Genomic DNA, 18,675 nt, shown 5'->3' with positions numbered 1-18,675 from the left:
TTATTATTATTATTATTATTACAGCAATTAAAAAATAATGAAGCCAAGAACCAGGTGTGGACGGGCCTGTGGCACACAAGCTATTCCCTGGACCTGAGCCTGCTCTGACAATGGTATGGATGAGGTGAAAAAGTTATTTAAAAAAAAAAAAAAAGCTGTTAACTACTTAAACTTTTTTTTATATCTGGGTTGTCTAAATATATCAAATGTAAGCACATCTCCTTAAAAACAATTTAGATTCTTGTATCGAAAGTTATAGTGTCTTGTCAGTGTTACAATTTGGAAAACTAAATTATTTTAAAGCCCTAATAGAAAAGGTGAAAAATAGATCTGACAAGTGGTTAATGAGAGATCATTCCTGACAGTATGAGGCCATTGTTAAATGATAATAAAACCCTGAAGGTTTATCAAAAACAGAATCAGCAGTGGTCACCTCTCCTGACCTCCTGTAGTGTCACTGGCATGGACTACAGTAATCTCATGAAATCAAAGCATTTTTCAGGTGCTGTCCACCGTGGATATATTCTCCACAGACTGCAAAACCTCAATATGTGACAGGAAATGACTGGATTTCCCCTGATTTAAGAGCTCATTAGTAGTACTGATATAAACTTCTGCTTATGAAACCCTGAAGCTGTAATTTCTAGTGTGATGTAGTCTTTCGTCAAAACTAATGTGGACTTAAACCGTGCAAAAAAAAAACAAACACACACGCAAGTGAGATTGAAATGGTTTTAATAATTAACACAAAAATAAATTCATCAATTAGTAAAACAGGTGGTTGCCTGTTTTATTCATATAGTCACTTTATAAGTGAATGATCCCTTGACCCCTTCACAATGGAAATGAACTGACTGAATGAGTGCAGCACGATTCAACCTTCACTCAGTGTCGTGGGTTTGTTTTGGATTTGGCAGAAAAGTGCAGAGGCTCCTAACACCGACGACAATGTCAGAGACGGAGGAGGTGCGAGGACACGCTGACTTAGAAATCAGGCCTGTCCTTCTTCAATTTGGAATAGTCCATGTTAACTGTGAAGAGCTGGAAATACACAACAAATGCACACGATCAGTATGAGGAAGGCGATATTTGAGGCAAGATAACAGAAAAGATATATATGGCTTGTGGTTCACATCTAACTAAGCAGCCATATAAAGAAATATATACAAATTTCAGTAAGTGATCAATCAGAAATGAAGAAGTTATTTTATGCTAAATGTACATAAAGGCTCATACTTTGTACTGTTGATCGGGCTTGAAGTTGTTCCAGGGCTCGGGGTTACCGTTACGATCCCATCTGAAGACAAGAAAATATGAATTATTATTGATTACCAGCGTTTTTCTCATAACACTAAAACACACACACACACACAGATATTTAATTAATAAAAAGCTAACCGAGGGCTGAAGAAAAAACACAGTAACTTTCTCAGATATTTTTGAGACTTACGAGACATCAGGGTTTTTCAGAGCCAGCCGACCCAAGTACGTCACGCTCATTGCCGCCCCGCCACCGATGAAGATGAAGAGGGGGATGAGCTGGTGAGCGAAGAACAAGAGAAATGAATCACAGTGCAGGTTTCAACCATAACTTAATCTGTGAAACTATAGGACAAGATAATAAGAACAATAAATACGTACTATTATTCCAGTGTTTTGGGGCTTTAGAGCCTTTAAACAAAGGACTTCTTCTGCTTTATTTGAATGATTTCAGAATAAGGTATTAGAGGAAAGTCTAAAAGTGAATAAGACTTGACCCCTTAGATTTCTCTGGCGACCCCTTGCTGGGGTCCCCAGGAGCGAGGCCACCGGAGTCTGAATGTGACAGGTCTGATAAGCCTCAACAAACATTGATGATGACCCAGACCCTTTTTAATAAGCAATTCAGCATCATCATATTGTGTGTTATAAACTAACAACACTGTATCACTCGTAGTTTTAAAACTGAATCCCCTCTTCCCTCGCAGACGTATCCCAGTATCTGGCAGATGGGCCAAAACAACCACATTTGAAGGTACAGTATTTCCTCGAACAGTGCAAGGTGACAGTAAGAGAGCCTTCAACACAACGTGGTACACAAGGCACAATTGGCCCAAGTAACATCCTGCTACAGCTTCTCACTGAGCTCAAGAGACAATTTCTACCATTGTCACAATGAAGTTGTTCTGTCCTTTATCGCTTGTTGCCACAATAGGCTATGTGCTTGTAAAAATGTAAGTTCTTTGTTATTGCTACTTCATGTCACATGTCAAGTTGCATATTTTACATTCCTTTTTACACAAAATAAACTATTTTGTTATTAAAGGGACTGTTTGTAAGAATCAGAATTGCTTGTTAACAGCGACACTTGTGGCCGTTACGTCAACGAAAGTCAGCGTCGGGCTCGCGCTTGTGCTCGCTCTAAATAGACATGAACGAGCATTGCTCAAAACAGTGAGGCGACACACGTCAGCTAAAACCACAATATCACTCTATATTTCACCTGCTTGGCAGTAATGTTAGCTGACCAGACGAAGGTCTCTCCATGAATCACTGCTGATCCCAGTGTTGGCTTTTCCTGCCTCAGCCTCCTGACCGCGGCCGGAGGGAACAAGGCAGACTACGGCACCCTGTCGAAGACGATAACGTTTCTTGCTGCGGAGCCCCGTCACTTCACAAGACACGGGAAACCTCTGTTGGTCTGGAGGAGCTGCAGCATTTATTTCTGCACAAACGTCCACTGTACATTCACTAGATATTCTCAGAGCTAAACTAACTCTCCTGCAGTGTGGAGTGTGCGCGCATGCACGTGTAGAGGTGGAGCGAGCTGAGTGAAAGCAGGCAGGCAGTGGAGCAGAGGAGCAGAGTAAAGCAGAGACTCCGGCCCTGGAGACCAAAGCTACGGTCTCACCCGCGTCCTTCGCCCGCGGCCAACACTGTTTTGCAAGATGAGCTTCACTAGATAGAACTTTGGTGCTTCCGTGTAGTTTGTGTTGGAGTCTGAGTCTGAACAGCGTAGCCACACGCGAGCGCGCATGGGACACCGACCCAGATTGATTTATACGTGTTAGAAGTTACAAACAGTCCCTTTAATAATGTACAGTTTATTATTATCTTGAATCTAGGGCTGTAATTTATTTACTGATTTACTTTTCTTTTTTTTTACGTGTTATTTAAATGTGCCACCCTTCTCTGAGCCCGTGCCCCCAGCCTGGCCACCCCATCAAAATAATGTCTAGACCCACCCCTGGTTGGTCCCAACCACTGTCCAGCAGGAAGAGTACAAATGTGAGGTGCCAGTGGCTACAACTTAAATTATATAGAATAATCAATTAGGCTGATTTGATTGAATATCATGTGACTAACTTACACAAGATTTCACTTTTCATATACATCATAATAACTTTAATTTAAACACAGAAATGTTCCACCTAATGTGAAGCTTACACTGTGTACAGTAGATGACACTCCTGTTTCTATCCAGTGGTCTATTAATATGGACGCTGCCGTAAAGCAGACTGGTTCACCTCGTCGCCCTTGATAAGGAGATTCTTTGCATGCATTGCTTTGGCCTTGAGTCATGCCAGTATGGAGACATACAGTACTAGTGTACGTGCTGCAGCAACTTGCACACATGGCTGTCTAGACATTGCATAGACTATACTTCTTAAAGGGAAAACCAGATGTTTTTAACTTTGAGATTTCACACTTTAAACAAGCCAATTAAAATGTTAATAATATATTATTAATGCCTCATTTGAGTTTCTTTTTTTTTAGAGTAAATAATAATCCTGTCACGAAACTCAGAGCAAAAAAATATAGTGAGCTTCTACAGGAGGGAGGATAAAAACAGGAATATAGTGATGAAAAGGGAAGATAAATATTAATATATATTGGTGTAAAATTGCTCATTTCATCCAATATAGTGAGCTTCTACAGGAGGGAGGATAAAAACAGGAATATAGTGATGAAAAGGGAAGATAAATATTAATATATATTGGTGTAAAATTGCTCATTTCATCCTGAAATATGCGGCTACTGTAGATGAATTTCTGCAGTCATAGACATATATTAGGCTAAATGAATTTGCATACATACTATAATAATAAAAAACACCCCAAAATGTTGCATTAATTGAGCTGAAAGCTGCATGAATAAATAATTGCATTTCAGATAATTAGATTTTGGGACACGGGAGCGCGCATGACCATCTCGTCCTCCTCACCAGCCTCAATGTCACCGAGTCCTTCACATTATATATATCTATATATAAATAAATAATAGGACTCACAGCTGGGTGGCTCTTGAGCTGTTTGGCGATGGTCCCCAACATGCCGGAGAATCTGCTGAAAGAGTCCGCTAGAGAGAGAACCTGCTGCGGGTAAAGAATGCGCGTTACTGCGGAGGAGCTTCCTGCAGGTCTGAGTCACACTGAGCTGCACAACGCCTCCTCTGCTGTCCCACAATGCAACAGCTGTCTGTACAGTAGCCTATATCTGACTGTATATCATGTATGGGACAGCTGGGCAGGTCTTAAAGACAACTCCTCACTTCCTGTCCTCATGTTAAACATCTTCTTTAACATACAGAAATTAGCTCATGAAGAAAAAACTGAAACCCCATCTTATATTTTCAAAATGTAGTAAGGAATATACAGATATTCAGCTTATTACCATTTTACACAAAAAAGCAACAAATCAACACATTTGAGAAGATGGAGCCAGCAAATGTTTCCGCTTGAAAAATGACTCAATCATTTATCAAAAATAGTGGACTAATTAACTTAGTTTTCAGTCAATTGCCAGCATTATTTGCTGGCATTTTTTTTTTTTTTTTTCCCCCCACTTTAGAATACAACTTAGAAATAAGCAAAAGACCACAATATGTATAAAATAATATGTATAATAGAAATCTAAGGAATGTGATCCAGGACAAGGGAAAATAAAACTCAAAATGTTATATATTGTCATGATGGAAGTGATTTTTTTTTTGAAACGGTGAACATCTGGATGATCTGGCAGCAATGTAAACTTGGCAGTATAGGGGATGAAATTAAAATGAAAATAGTAGGTTAACAGTCCGTGTTGTGATTCTACGATGACCCAAATCAGACCAATTTCAGACTACAGGTGCTACACCTCTGCAGACATTGGAAATTCAGATCAAAACATTAAGAGTTGAGACTTCAGACTAGTCAAATAAATCACAAAGACGACACCTTATCAATCATATATTTATGTGGACAGAACACAGAACCTGAGATAACAGCACGTCCCCAGCATCCACACCGACTCATAAAACATTGAAATTGAGGCTTATTTGGAAAAAGAAAAGACAATGTTTCAATCCATCAGCATTTCACCAGGATACTAAAACTAGAAGTCAAACAATCAGACTAAATAACTTTCCATCCACGTGCACACACACAAACAAAACTCCTGTCAGAGACAATAAACCCAGGACTAAAGGAAGGAACGCCTCCTCCTCTTCCTCCACATAAAAACCCTCTCCTGGAAGTGCATAAAAATCCACCCGATACAGTATCTCATGTAACACCTGCCTCAATTATACTGACAGAACAAAACTAAATGTAACAGGGTTTTTTTTTTTTTTAGCTTATGTTGCAGGTAATTGAAAAAAAGATGTAGAAAATACACATTACTACTCTTAAAGTACAAAAAGTGAATATAAAAATAAGAATTGCGACTCAAAAGTAGCAGTTCAATTTGTGCAAACATGTCTACCAGAAATAAAACTATCAACTTGTCAGCTTGGCAGAAGAAGACGAACATCTTCGGAGAAACATTGAGGATGACGAATCTACACCACTAAAACTGGTTAGGTAGTCGACTACGCTGTGGAACCTCAAAACTATAAACATACCATCAAGCACACATCTAGAACATCAAGGAATAGCAGGGCTGTTTATCCGTTAACACGTGCACAAGTTACTTTTTTTATGCAAGTAAACAAGATGACAACAAAAATAACATCTGTACAAGTTTTAAAGCAGGAATGAATGAGCTGACGCTTTTAGGTATTGATGCTACCCAAAGTCCAACAACTGGAAAATTCCCTTCAGTCTACAATAAGCAAAATTAATTGTGTCATGTTTTTTTTTTTTTGTTTAAATCAGGTAAATATAAAGTACCCAACTGATTTGTCGTGCTTTGTACACCAGCAACAGGTGCAAGGTCAAGTTAGGTAAAAAGAATTGCAGATAAATATCTTTGAATACTTAAAAACTTATCCAAGAAGGGTTTTTTTTCATACTTGACCCAGACAGAGATGACGCACTGCAGTCAGAGTTTAAAAACCAGTATAATATAAAGTGTGTGTCATGGCTTCTTTGGGGAAACAGAAACAAATGTGAGGGGGGGGAGGTCAGAATAAGATAGTCCCGTCTCTCACACTTGTGTTTGGCCAAAAATAGATCTTTGGATTGACAAAAATGCCTTAATTTAGAAACATCACAACGCCCGGACACCCAAAACAAGTAGCTCATAAAGCGTATCCATTGGATTGTGTACGAGTACGATATTAATTCTTTTCAATATTATTATTTTTCAACATAAGATTATTTTAAACCTGCAGAGAAAAGGAATGGTCTTTTCCTAAAGTAAAGTAACATCAACACATCTGTCCCAGCATCTGTAGCTGTGATCAGAAAGCAAGGCCCTCCCCTGAGCTTTCTCCCATGCCGGCGGTGGCGGCGGTGGCGGGAGGATCTTGAGGAGCCTGGCAGGAGCTCGTTCCCTGGCTCGAGCAACTGCCTGCTGGAGAGACGGCGAGGCTGCGGAACAACATGTCCATGGAGGGGAGCAGCGGCTTGAGGAGGCTGACGGGGCAGAAGGCGGAGCCCCCATAGGGGGTGAAGTTCACCTTGTTGGGGTCTGGGCAGGAGGAGATGATGAGGGCTGGCTTGGGTTGGCGTGGAGTGCTACAGGATGAGAGGAGAGCGGGTATAAGAAACTACTGACAAAACTAATACACCTCAGAGTGTAAGTGGCAGAAATGAGGTTTGGTTACACGGCAGACATTGTTATAGTGACAATGTCACGGTAAGTATAATTGTCCCTTACAAATAAACTTAAAGACTCAAAGACATTACAAGTTAATGACTCTCATGGGGAAAAAGGTAAAATCAAATAACAGTGAGTACTTAACTGCAACTGTGCAAGAAGTATTGCACCCTAATGTCACATGACAATATCCAGTTTGAGTTAAAACGAAGAAAGAACTTAAAAACAGACAGTACTTCAGCATTAATGGTGCAATAGTGTTGTAACAGTAAACAGAATTTATTTAAGAAAGTTGTTTTAGTTTTTTTACATAACAAAAGTTTGTTGACTAAACTTGATGAGGATGTCTTAAATAGAGCTGCAACGATTAATCGATTAGTTGTCACCTATTAAATCAAATCGCCAAATATTTTGATAATTAATCAGTTTGAGTAATTTGAGAAAAAAAAAAAAAAAATTCTCTGATTCCAGTTTCTTAAATGTGAATATTTTCTGGTTTCTTTACTCCTCCATGACAGTAAACTGAATATCTTTGAGTTGTGGACAAAATGAGACATTTGAGGACGTCATCTTCGGCTTCGGGAAACACTGATCAACTTTTTTTTACTATTTTCATAGACAATGAATATAATCATTAGTTTCAGCCCTAGTCTTAAATGCCTAACCTTAACCAAAGTGGTCGAGCACAGTGATTCAATGTCTGGTCATGTCCAGATATATAGTATAAATAAAGGGCGAATAGATTGCATGAAGATCACCACTAGAGGGCAGCCACACGCTGACTCAATTGATACACAATATTGGAATGAGTGAGTCAGTTTATTACACAAACAGCCTTTTTATTAGATATTTCTCAATGTAGAGGTCAGAAAAATGCCTAAAAAATGTAATAAAGGGTGACTCCACCCATTTAACACATCAAAGTCTGTTTACAGGAGTGCTACTGGATGTGTGGCTCCAGAGGGAGCTGTGAGAAGTCTGATAAATTGCCTCAAGTGACGGTTGCCTCTCTAACTGAACTCGTGGCTGTCAACTTGCATTGTGGGTAGTGTAGGCGCCAGATTTAGACAAGGAAGAATAAAGTGTGTAATAATAAAAGTGTAATGCAATGCTAAAACGGTGGCGTACTCTTAATAGCTTCTTCAAGCTGGTGAGGACTGTACTGTGGGTGTGGTTCAGAGCCAACAGGAGAGAGAAGTGTGTCAGGACCAACGTACCTGGTTTCCTCCCAGACTCGGACCTTTTCGCAGCCCTCTGGCGGCTCTCTCTGGAAGCAGCAGCTCTTGTTGGGCCCCGGGGAGGACGACATCAGCAGAGGCAGGGAGAGGTCGGCCTCGTTCTGCGAGGAGAACGGAGACAGGTGGCACATCTCTGCACCGTCTAGCAAACCTGGAAAATAAGTCAACATAAACAAAAATTGTATAAGCAAAACTTCTGAGGACAGTTTTTACAGCAAGATTTGAGTGTATATAACTTATTGAGACATTTAGTGACACTTAATTGTTCTCAATATATGAAATAAATGAATTGTTCATCTCAACTCCGACAGAAACCAAATCAATTTTAGTATTAATATGGAGTTTCTGAACATTAAAATCATGAATTTTGTCAGCCATATCAAATATTTTAGATTTAAAAATCAATACATGGTTTACTGTAGACATGACTCCATGTCTATTAGAAGCAAAAAGGACAAAATGGAAAATATCCGCAGTAAAAATAAAACATTTTACAAATTTAGCAATGTGTTACAGTCAATATTTAAATGTGTAAACAATAAGCATGCACATATAAAGTATTTTATACAGATTTTTCACTTATTAACCAACAAATGCGGTCTTCAACCGGTGTGACTGCAGTCAGTGTATCACAATATAATAAAAATGTAATCCTTATAGTTTAGCAGTCTGTACCATAAACATGAACTATATTAAGATAATAAACAGAGTCTAACGCTATGTACAGATTTCTGTTACAGACATAGTGAGGGATCCTTGGGTTTTGTTTTGGGTGTCTAGGTTGGGTGGTGTGGTTGGTCGGGGGTGGGCTGGGTTTCATTTCTTTTTCTCTTCTTTCCTGCCCTTCTTCTACTGTGTTATTATTTTCTACACGTCTTAAAAAGCGAATGGGGTCCATATTTGTTTTGTAGATTCACTAATTCCATTTATATTGCATTTGTATATTCACCAATAATTCCTATATTTGTATATTCGCTAATCATTTGGACATACTGACTCAATAAAAAGGCTTAAACACACAACATGACCTATATTGTATGTGGTTAAATTATTTGCTTCACAGTCAAAAATGAGCACATAAAAGCACGATTAAACAGTTTGTAACCTGCAATTTTTATTTTGCCAACTTGTGAAAAAGGGAGAGGTGAAGTGTGCTCAGGAACTATTCAGGTCCTGGTCTCCACGGGGGAAAAGTCACCTTTGATTTGCTGATGGTGATGTTGGATTAATTAAAGCAAAATAAAATGAGCAAAACAAAACTAAATGTCTGGAAGATGAGACACTGCAGCGACTGATGAAGCATCGATATTATCTCCTGTGTAGTTGTGAAAGTAACATGATGTTGACCTTATTGCAAAACCTCTGGGTTGAATGCAAATATATATGGTCGTGGGTGTCTATAAAAGTCGCTTGTGTGATTGTGCACGTAGAGAGTGTTTTTCTGATTTTAGGCTGTCAGGTGTGTCACAAAAGTTCACTTTCTCTTTTGTTTTCTGGTAATTCTCTAATTTATTACTAACCTGACTTCCAGGTTCATGATTTAAGGCACATGGTTTACTCAGACCTCCAGTTCAATGTTCAATAATAAAACCATAAAGCAGTTCTAAACAGTGGACAGTACAAATGCACTGCAACGATACATTGTGGACAAAACTCATAACTCATTTTGCATATGTAATGTATTTTGAGTCGGAGTCATGATCACATTTATGCGTTACTTAAACCAACATGTAATTTGGAGACAGCGAACCGACACATTTATGCTAGTTAGAAGCTGACCTTGGTGCAGATCCAGAGGTGCATCTTCTGAGTTGGGTGGGGAAGTGGAGATGTTTGTAGGAGAGGAGCTGGGTGAGGAGGAGGAGGAAGAGGAGGAAGATGAGGACAGGGTTGTGGTGGCAGGGTCACTCTGAGATCCACTGCTGCAGCTCTGCGGAGGGACCGGAGCCCGGTGGCCGTCTGGAACCTCAAGGAGCTGAAAAGACAGGAAATAAATCCAACTATAAAGCAAGGAATCTCTGTCTGTCTGTGTGTTATTTGCATATCTTGAGAACCGTTCATCCGATTGACTTCACACTTTGGGGGTACTGATGGGGGCCCAAAGAGGTGCAGTGTCGAATTTGGTGCAATTTGGACACGTTCAGTATTATTAAACTTTGAATATACAAAAACAAAGTGCTCTGTGCAGCAGCAGGGGAGGGGCTTCAAGGCTCTGCTGACTGAGACGAGCATGTCCATGTCGAGCCCATGACAACGCTGCAAGCCGCAATACCGGGAGCCTATTGGGAGCCAAGCAATCGTTCAGAATGTAAGTAAAGCGGTATTTCCCCGATGACAGACCGATACTAACTTGTAACACTACTCTAGTAACATAACGGACACATTTGATGTTGTGGTGGAGAGGAGGACACTGAACAAACTGTTATCCATCATGGATAATCCTGACCACCCTCTCCACGACCTACTGGACAGACAGCGGAGCTCTTTCTCTAACAGACTGATTCAGCTTCGCTGTCACAAGGACCGATACAGGAAATCTATCCTGCCCAAAGCAGTAACTCTCTTCGACACCTCACCTCTATCTAACAGAGAACTCTCAGCGCTGTAGTTTCTGTCTCGCCTACTCCATTCTGTTTTAGTCTGCAATAAGCTTGCACATGTTGAATTTAGCACAGCTACATTTGCACATTTACTACCTCAATTATTTTTTATTAAAGAACAAAACATTGCAACTTGCATACTTTCTAATATATATAGTGTGTTATACAATGTTGTAGTAGTCAGGTATATTTATAGTGTATTCCAATATTCTGTATAGTTTGTATTCTATGGATATATTTCTTTAGTGTTGACATGTTTCTGTGCATTGCTTGGATGACCTGCTGCTGTAACACAATAATTTCCCAATTTGGGATCAATAAAGTACATCTATCTATCTATCTATCTATCAATCTATTACCGCTTGCAAAATACCTTTGTTAATTTAATCCATGCTCTACTTTTTAACGACAGTGGTTATGTCAAAGCAAGCAACTAAGAAGCCTATTTGGAAATTATGTACGCTAAGTGTATTTCACTGATGTTTGACCGCGAGTAACCGTGAAGTGTGTTTTTCCCCCTCTCTAACTGTGAATGTTGGTATTAGCAGTGGTTGAAATACAAGTCCTGTATTCAAATGTTTACTTTAAGTGAAGAGAGAAAGAGATGTATAATCAGCACAATGTACTTAAATGTACTTAACGTTTGTTCAAGGTGGAGCTTGCAATTCTATTATGATACAGACATGCCCACTTTATGATAATCACATGCAGTTTGGGGCAAGTCATAGTCAAGTCAGCAAACTGACAGCTGTTGTTGGACAATGGACAATCATGCGATTAATCCCGATTAAATACTTTAATCGTTTGACAGTCCTACTATCTAAACACCGTAATAAATCTATAGCTGTTGGGGCCCTTTTAGTTGTGGCCCAAGGCAGTTGCTTACTTTTCCTAACGGTAAAGTCTGCCACAGGCCAAGCATTCGGCCGGTTCAGAACACGCACTGCACTAGTAATATAAATAATGTAAACAACCATAAAATTATATTTTCAGGAATCTAGAAAAAAAAATCGTCCTTTTCTTTATAAGTTAAACAACTCTTGAATCTTTTCACATGTGCACGTTGTGTGACGTGCAGGTGGCCGTTACCCTGTGCTGAGGATGCGGTGGCTGGCAGATGAACATGCCTTCCAGCTCCTGGTTGAGGCCCTCCACGCTGCAGCGCAGTCGAGGGACCAGTGTAGACAGGGGAGCAAGAGGGATGGGAATTGGCTGAGTCTGAGGACACATAAACAAGTGAAATGGAATTTAGGCTGCTTAACAGATCACACACTGTCTTTTTACAGCTCTTATTGTGAAGTACTTTGAGCTGCATGCTTTGAGTGAGGAGTACTGTATAAATAAAGTTTAAAGCAGGTCCTAAAGCACATTCTTCACAAGTTAAATATTACAGCCACATATGCACATAAGAGATCACTACGTGGTCCTTATCAATATCTCATCAACACTTTCAGGAACACATCAGGTTTGTGATCTTTCTCACTGGTTTGTCGGGTCACCACACTTTGGTGTGAAACCGCCTTAGCCCAGTAGAGCGGGGCACCACGCATTAAGTCGTTGCAGACCAGCTGTGCTGAAAAGCAGAACTACGCGTTTCACTCTCAAAAGCAGAAGCGACGTGATGTAGTGGCCTTCCTGTTGCTTCAGTGTTTAATTTCATTCGCTTCCTGCGACGAGCTGCACTGTCTAGTTCACTCTGATGACGGTAATCAGTGATGCTCGTCTGGAGACAGACAGGCTGCACCGATGAAGAGTTATCTTTGTGAACTTTGCCTGCACACACACATGCAAATATGAAGTAAGTAGTGCAGTGTGTTGTGATGATGCTAAGGTACCTGAGTAGTTCCTAGGCTACAGCTCCCCTGAGGATATCCACGCTGGCGGTCTTTGTCATGCCCCCTTGAGACTGCAGGTTTGTTGCGCTGCTGCAGCTGTTGTTTTAGTTTAGCAATCTGCAATCAACAGAGGTTATTGTCAGTCAATCAGCTTGCAAACACACACAAACACACACAGGGGAAGTCTTTTAAACATACACGTCACACGCTTTACACAAAGCATTTTACTGGCAATAATCTGGTTATGTGGCGGTTCAGATAAAAGATATGATGAGGAGTGAGGCTCCTGAAAGCTGTTTAAAAGGGAAGTTTCTTTGCAGATGAGATCATTCGGTCTTCTGTTGCTCAACGCTGTCAAAGTAATTGAGTCAGACCTTTTTTTTTTCCAAGAGCTTGCTCTCTTTGACCTCCAGTTTAGTAAACCTGGTATGTTACAAACACACGTTGAGTAATACAGGCTGAGATTCACCTCTCGCAGATGCTCGGCGCTGCCCCATGATGCCGATCGTTTGTGGCTGCTGCTGCTGCCTCTCCTGCTCTGGGATTTATCCGACCACGAGTCTGGGGTCTGGGGAGGTAGAAGGCGACCGTAAGACCTAATACTCTTCAAATAAATCACTAATACATAACCATATATATTAAACGTTTTAGCCTGAAGCTGCCTTGTCATCATGTTAAAACGTAGACGGAAAACGGTTACGTTTAAGTCACACAAACTATCAGGATTTCACACATCTGTCACCAAAGGTTGCACACTTAGCACAGCTTTTTTTTCATGCTCAAAAGGCTGATCTGCAGCCACATCACATCCACACCCACAGACTCTCTCTTCGCACTTGTCGAAGAGCAGGAGAAACTGAAAAACAAAAAGAGGGGGGGAGGATGTGGGCAACCGAAGAGCAGTGGCGAGTGCCTGCACACAGAGCAGAGAGGATGGGTGCAGCCAAAACGGCCTCATCAGCTGACTTCAGGGACTGTTCTCATGGCTGTGGTTCTCACTCTGTGATAGCTATGCAAGAACCGGACACTCCCACCCTCGTCTCCTAGCAACTTCCTTCTCTTGTACAACTGCAAACTAATCTTTTAACATGACTCGACTCCCTCCAACGTCATTAATGACTTAAAAAACATAACTCTAAACATCTGTGGTAAAGTCATACAGTCCATTCATTTCAGCTTTACTTATGTTCACTTGTTCTTCATCTGAGACCGACCTGGGTGGACTTGTCCTTGCGAGACAGGCTGCTCTGCTGGCCCTCTGGTTCTTTGGGCCAGTGTCCCTGCAGGTACGGCCCAATGATGGCGTCAAGAGACATCGTCCGCCTCATGCCAGAGCTCAGCTGCTGCGGTTTGGACTTTCCAGCTGTCAGAAGGAAACAACTTTTTATTTGACGTGCAGCGACACATTCAATTATCCTGCTGTTTATTAAGTTTGCATCAGTTGGTGGCAGAATTGGTGAATTTGGATTATGTTATTATAGCTTTGTGCTCCAATATAATCTATAAGTAACTCCTAATTAGTTTCACTGCAGCACCTCTATCTGTAACTTCCAGAATAAGGTTTTCAACTATTCATTCATTGTCAATATTGTTTTCTATGTAAATGTAGCTGTGGGGTAAGTGTTACTGTATTAGCCTGTCATACTGTTGTTGAAATTGAGTAATAACACTATAAAATAGACTTCATATAAAGAGTATAACAATGTTATATAGAAAAAGTAATACAGACAATATAACCTAGCAATTATTACCATATAGATACCTTAGATTACTATTTTTTATTATCGATTAATCTGGCAAATACCTTGTTGATTAATCGATTTTACTGCTTGGTCTATAAAATATCAGACAATTGTGGAAAAATGCCCACAGAAGAGCAAAGAAGTGGTTGTTTTCTCTTTCTCTTATTTTACTTTATTTATTTTATTTTTTCCTTTTATTTTTCTTCATTTTCTTTTCTTTATTATATTTTGGTATAGCTGATGTTAAATCATGTATTAAGTAGGCCCACATAAGACAAATCCTGAATTTTTATATCAAGGCATCACATTCATAAGTATATATGATCCATATATATATATAGAGAGAGTGAGTGTGTGACAGGTGTTGAGCTCCATACCTGACTTCCCATTTCTCTTGCTGGGTCAAGGCTTCTTTGTGGATATTATTGATTGTTTTATGGATGCTATTCTGTTACAGATGTTTTTCAACCACTGGGGGCTTCAACTAGGTCATTTATCTCAAAACTAATTAGGAGTTATAGCTGGTTTGTATTAAGTAGGCACACATAAGACAATTTCTGAATTTTTCTATCAAGGCATCACATTCATAAATATATGATGCAGCTGTGTAACTCCCTTCTGGAGGAACTCCAGGCTAGTAAACTGTTTCTTCTTTTAAATCACACCTCAAAACATACCTTTACAGGAAGGCCTTTTTATAGTAATCCCTTGTTTTAAATTTCGTTATTGTTGACTTTCTGTTCAAAAGTCTTATGTTCAACATTTTATTTTGGCCTATGCTTTTTTTATTCTGTATTGTTTTTATCTTGATGTTTGCACTATTTCAACTTATGTAAAGCACTTTGTAACTATGTTTGGAAAGGTGCTATACAAATAAAGTTTATTATTATTATTATTATATATATATATAAATAAATAAATAATATGTTTTTATTCTGTATTTTTTTATCTTGATGTTTGCACTATTTTAACTTATGTAAAGCACTTTGTAACTATGTTTGGAAAGGTGCTATACAAATAAAGTTTATTATTTATTATATATATATATAATGTTTTTATTCTGTATTGTTTTTATCTTGATGTTTGCACTATTTTAACTTATGTAAAGCACTTTGTAACTATGTTTGGAAAGGTGCTATACAAATAAAGTTTATTATTTATTATATATATATATAATGTTTTTATTCTGTATTGTTTTTATCTTGATGTTTGCACTATTTTAACTTATGTAAAGCACTTTGTAACTATGTTTGGAAAGGTGCTATACAAATAAAGTTTATTATTATTATTATTATTATTATTATATATATATATAAATAAATAAATAAATAAATAAATAATATGTTTTTATTCTGTATTTTTTTATCTTGATGTTTGCACTATTTTAACTTATGTAAAGCACTTTGTAACTATGTTTGGAAAGGTGCTATACAAATAAAGTTTATTATTATTATTATTATTATATATATATAAATAAATAAATAAATAAATAAATAATATGTTTTTATTCTGTATTGTTTTTATCTTGATGTTTGCACTATTTTAACTTATGTAAAGCACTTTGTAACTATGTTTGGAAAGGTGCTATACAAATAAAGTTTATTATTTATTATATATATATATAATGTTTTTATTCTGTATTTTTTTATCTTGATGTTTGCACTATTTTAACTTATGTAAAGCACTTTGTAACTATGTTTGGAAAGGTGCTATACAAATAAAGTTTATTATTATTATATATATATTGTGACAGGTGTTGAGCTCCATACCTGACTTGCCATCTCTCCTGCTGGGTCTGGGCTTGCTGGCTAGCTGGTAGGGGATAGTAGCCTTGAGGGGTTGTGGACCCAAAGTAGCTCCTCGGATCTGTCCCACTCCATTTCGGCTGGACATCTTTCTTCCAGAGACTACTTAGCTCCTAAACTAACTGAGAAACACAGTGGATGGTGGAGGTCTGGTGGTGGTGGAGACACTGGTTGGTGGCTACCAGCTGCAACCCTTCCTCCACTGGTGATGATGACTACTCAAAACCGTTAGTGTTGAGTAATAAAAGACACCATTCCCAAAGTAAAATACACCCACTAGTACTGATTTAACTCGACAGAAGACACGTTTCTACCACTGTTTGAGGAAGTCTTCGTACTTGTTTTGTCTTGGTTTCTTAAGGAGAGTTAGCAGCCTAGCAAAGCAAAGTTTTCTTTGTGAGGATGTTGAGATATTTCAGCTCGTTGTCGAACAAGGAAGCAGCTCCAGTTTCACAAAAAAGTCACCTTAAACGTCAACTCCTACGTCTTCTGAGCAAACCTGGGTGTTTCATTATAGTTTTTCCAGGCTGGAGGGTGTTTTAGTGGAGAAAGAGAGTTGTGAGGTCGCCACAGTTATTTGTTCTTGTGTTAACTCCAAACACCTCCAGCAGCACGCTGCTGATGTGTGGGTTTAATTATATGAGAGGGGGCGGGGCTTGGCTCGGCTTCTCACTTCTGATTGGCTGGTGGAGCCCCCCAGCTTCAACCCTATTGGTCAATCTGCCATCAATCTGTCAAAACCTCGGACAATAATTTGCTGTCACCTCCCCCAATATCATATCTCATATTAATACCACTTTTAAACCTTTGAAATCTGTAAATTGAGAGTTAAAACTGTTAAGCATGACACAGGAAATGTATTGAAAACTTAATTAATGGTTGAAGTCACTGTTGTTGTTTACCATTTTAAGTTTACTTTGATGGGCCATGTATTTAAAGGGCCACATTGGTGAGTTTTAAAAAAAAACAAAAAAAAACTACAAATCAAGTAGGTCAGTGTATCTTTTGGTCATTCGATTTTCCTTTCACAAATGGATATTAAAAAACAAAAAGTAAGTGATTATGTGATTTTCGTTTTAAAATTTTAAAAATAAAATTGAAATACATGGCGTTTTTCTTTATCAGGGTCAAAAAGGGATGAACTAAACTTAAAAATGGGTTTATTTTCATTTTCTATTTCTAAAAACAAAAAAATAAAATCGGAAGTTGCCATTTACAAAGTAAGAGCGCGTATGAGGACGGTGTTATATGAGAGAAAAAGAAGCATGGTGCTGCTGTGTAACTGAAGGTGATGGACATAAATCAGTACGTAGTTTTTTGAAACATTAAAGGGACTGTTTGTAAGAATCAAAAATGCTTGTTAACAGCGACACCTGTGGCTGTTAAGTCAACGAAAGTCAGCGTTGGGCTCGCACTTGTGCTCGCTCTACATAGACATGAACGAGCATTGCTCAAAACAGTGAGGCGACACGCGTCAGCTAAAACCACAATATCACTCTATATTTCACCTGCTTGGCAGTAATGTTAGCTGACCAGACAAAGGTCTCTCCATGAATCAATGCTGATCCTAGTGTTGGCTTTTCCTGCTTCAGCCTCCCGACCGCGGTCGGAGGGAACAGGGGAGACACCGGCACCCGGTCGGAGACGATAGCGTAACTCGCTGCAGAGCCCCGTCACTTCACAAGACACGGAAAACCTCTGTTGGTCTGGAGGAGCTGCAGCATTTATTTCTGCACAAACGTCCAGTGTACATTCACTAGATATTCTCAGAGCTAAACTAACTGTTCTGCAGTGTGTAGTGTGCGCGCATGAACGTGAGGTAGAGCAAGCTGAGTGAAGGTAAGCAGGCAGAGGAGCAGAGGAGCAGAGTAAAGCAGAGACTCCGGCCCTGGAGACCAAGGCTACGATCTCCGCCGCGTACTACGACCGCGGCCAACACTGTTTTGCAAGACGGGCTTCACTAGATATAACTTTGCGGTTTTGGTGCTTCCGTGGAGTTTGTGTTGGAGTCTGAGTCTGAACAGCGTAGCCACACGTGAGCGCGCATATGCGAGCGCGCCATATGCGCCATATGCGAGCGCGCATGGGACACCAACCCGGGTGATTTATACGTGTAAAAAGTTACAAACAGTCCCTTTAAGTCATAAACACAGGAGACAAAATAATTTAGATCAGACTTAGAAAATGGATCACCAGGAAAAAAAAAGTTCTCACAGGCCTTTTAGGGCTTCAGTATCACTGTGATGGATTACACAGCCAAATCCAGTTTCAGGAGTTTGCTAAATAAAAGATTTTCATACCGTACAAAATGAATGAAAACCATAGCATACTTAACAGTAGGAAAATACGTTCACATTTTTAAGAAACTGTAGAATGGTTAGCTGTGAGTGTGATCTGGTACTAAATGTGCTAAAATATACAAACACAAAACCACTGGTATGGTTTCATCATGAC

At 39.3% G+C, this 18,675-nt stretch overlaps 2 protein-coding genes across 2 annotated transcripts; both read right to left on the bottom strand.

The window, feature by feature from the left end:
• Positions 1-718: 718 nt before the first annotated feature.
• On the bottom strand, positions 719-4,450 carry ndufa4b (NDUFA4 mitochondrial complex associated b). The gene is made up of 4 exons (XM_037754096.1): positions 4,271-4,450; positions 1,451-1,539; positions 1,237-1,297; positions 719-1,041 (listed from the first exon to the last, which is right to left on the bottom strand). Exons 1-4 carry the CDS (start codon positions 4,310-4,312, stop codon positions 985-987), a joined length of 249 nt encoding a protein of 82 aa, XP_037610024.1. The 5' UTR covers positions 4,313-4,450; the 3' UTR covers positions 719-984.
• A 1,924-nt stretch (positions 4,451-6,374) lies between these two features.
• LOC119479873 (protein FAM117A-like) lies at positions 6,375-16,847 on the bottom strand. Its single transcript, XM_037755847.1, has 8 exons — positions 16,186-16,847; positions 13,889-14,037; positions 13,144-13,242; positions 12,675-12,791; positions 11,929-12,057; positions 10,019-10,214; positions 8,219-8,390; positions 6,375-6,919 (listed from the first exon to the last, which is right to left on the bottom strand). The coding sequence occupies exons 1-8, from the start codon at positions 16,307-16,309 to the stop codon at positions 6,643-6,645; spliced, it is 1,263 nt and encodes a 420-aa protein (XP_037611775.1). The 5' UTR covers positions 16,310-16,847; the 3' UTR covers positions 6,375-6,642.
• Positions 16,848-18,675: the final 1,828 nt, after the last annotated feature.

The sequence above is a fragment of the Sebastes umbrosus genome, chromosome 20 (assembly GCF_015220745.1).
Source record: "Sebastes umbrosus isolate fSebUmb1 chromosome 20, fSebUmb1.pri, whole genome shotgun sequence".
NCBI lineage: Eukaryota > Metazoa > Chordata > Actinopteri > Perciformes > Sebastidae > Sebastes > Sebastes umbrosus.
This window is presented reverse-complemented; position numbering and strand designations above follow the sequence as displayed.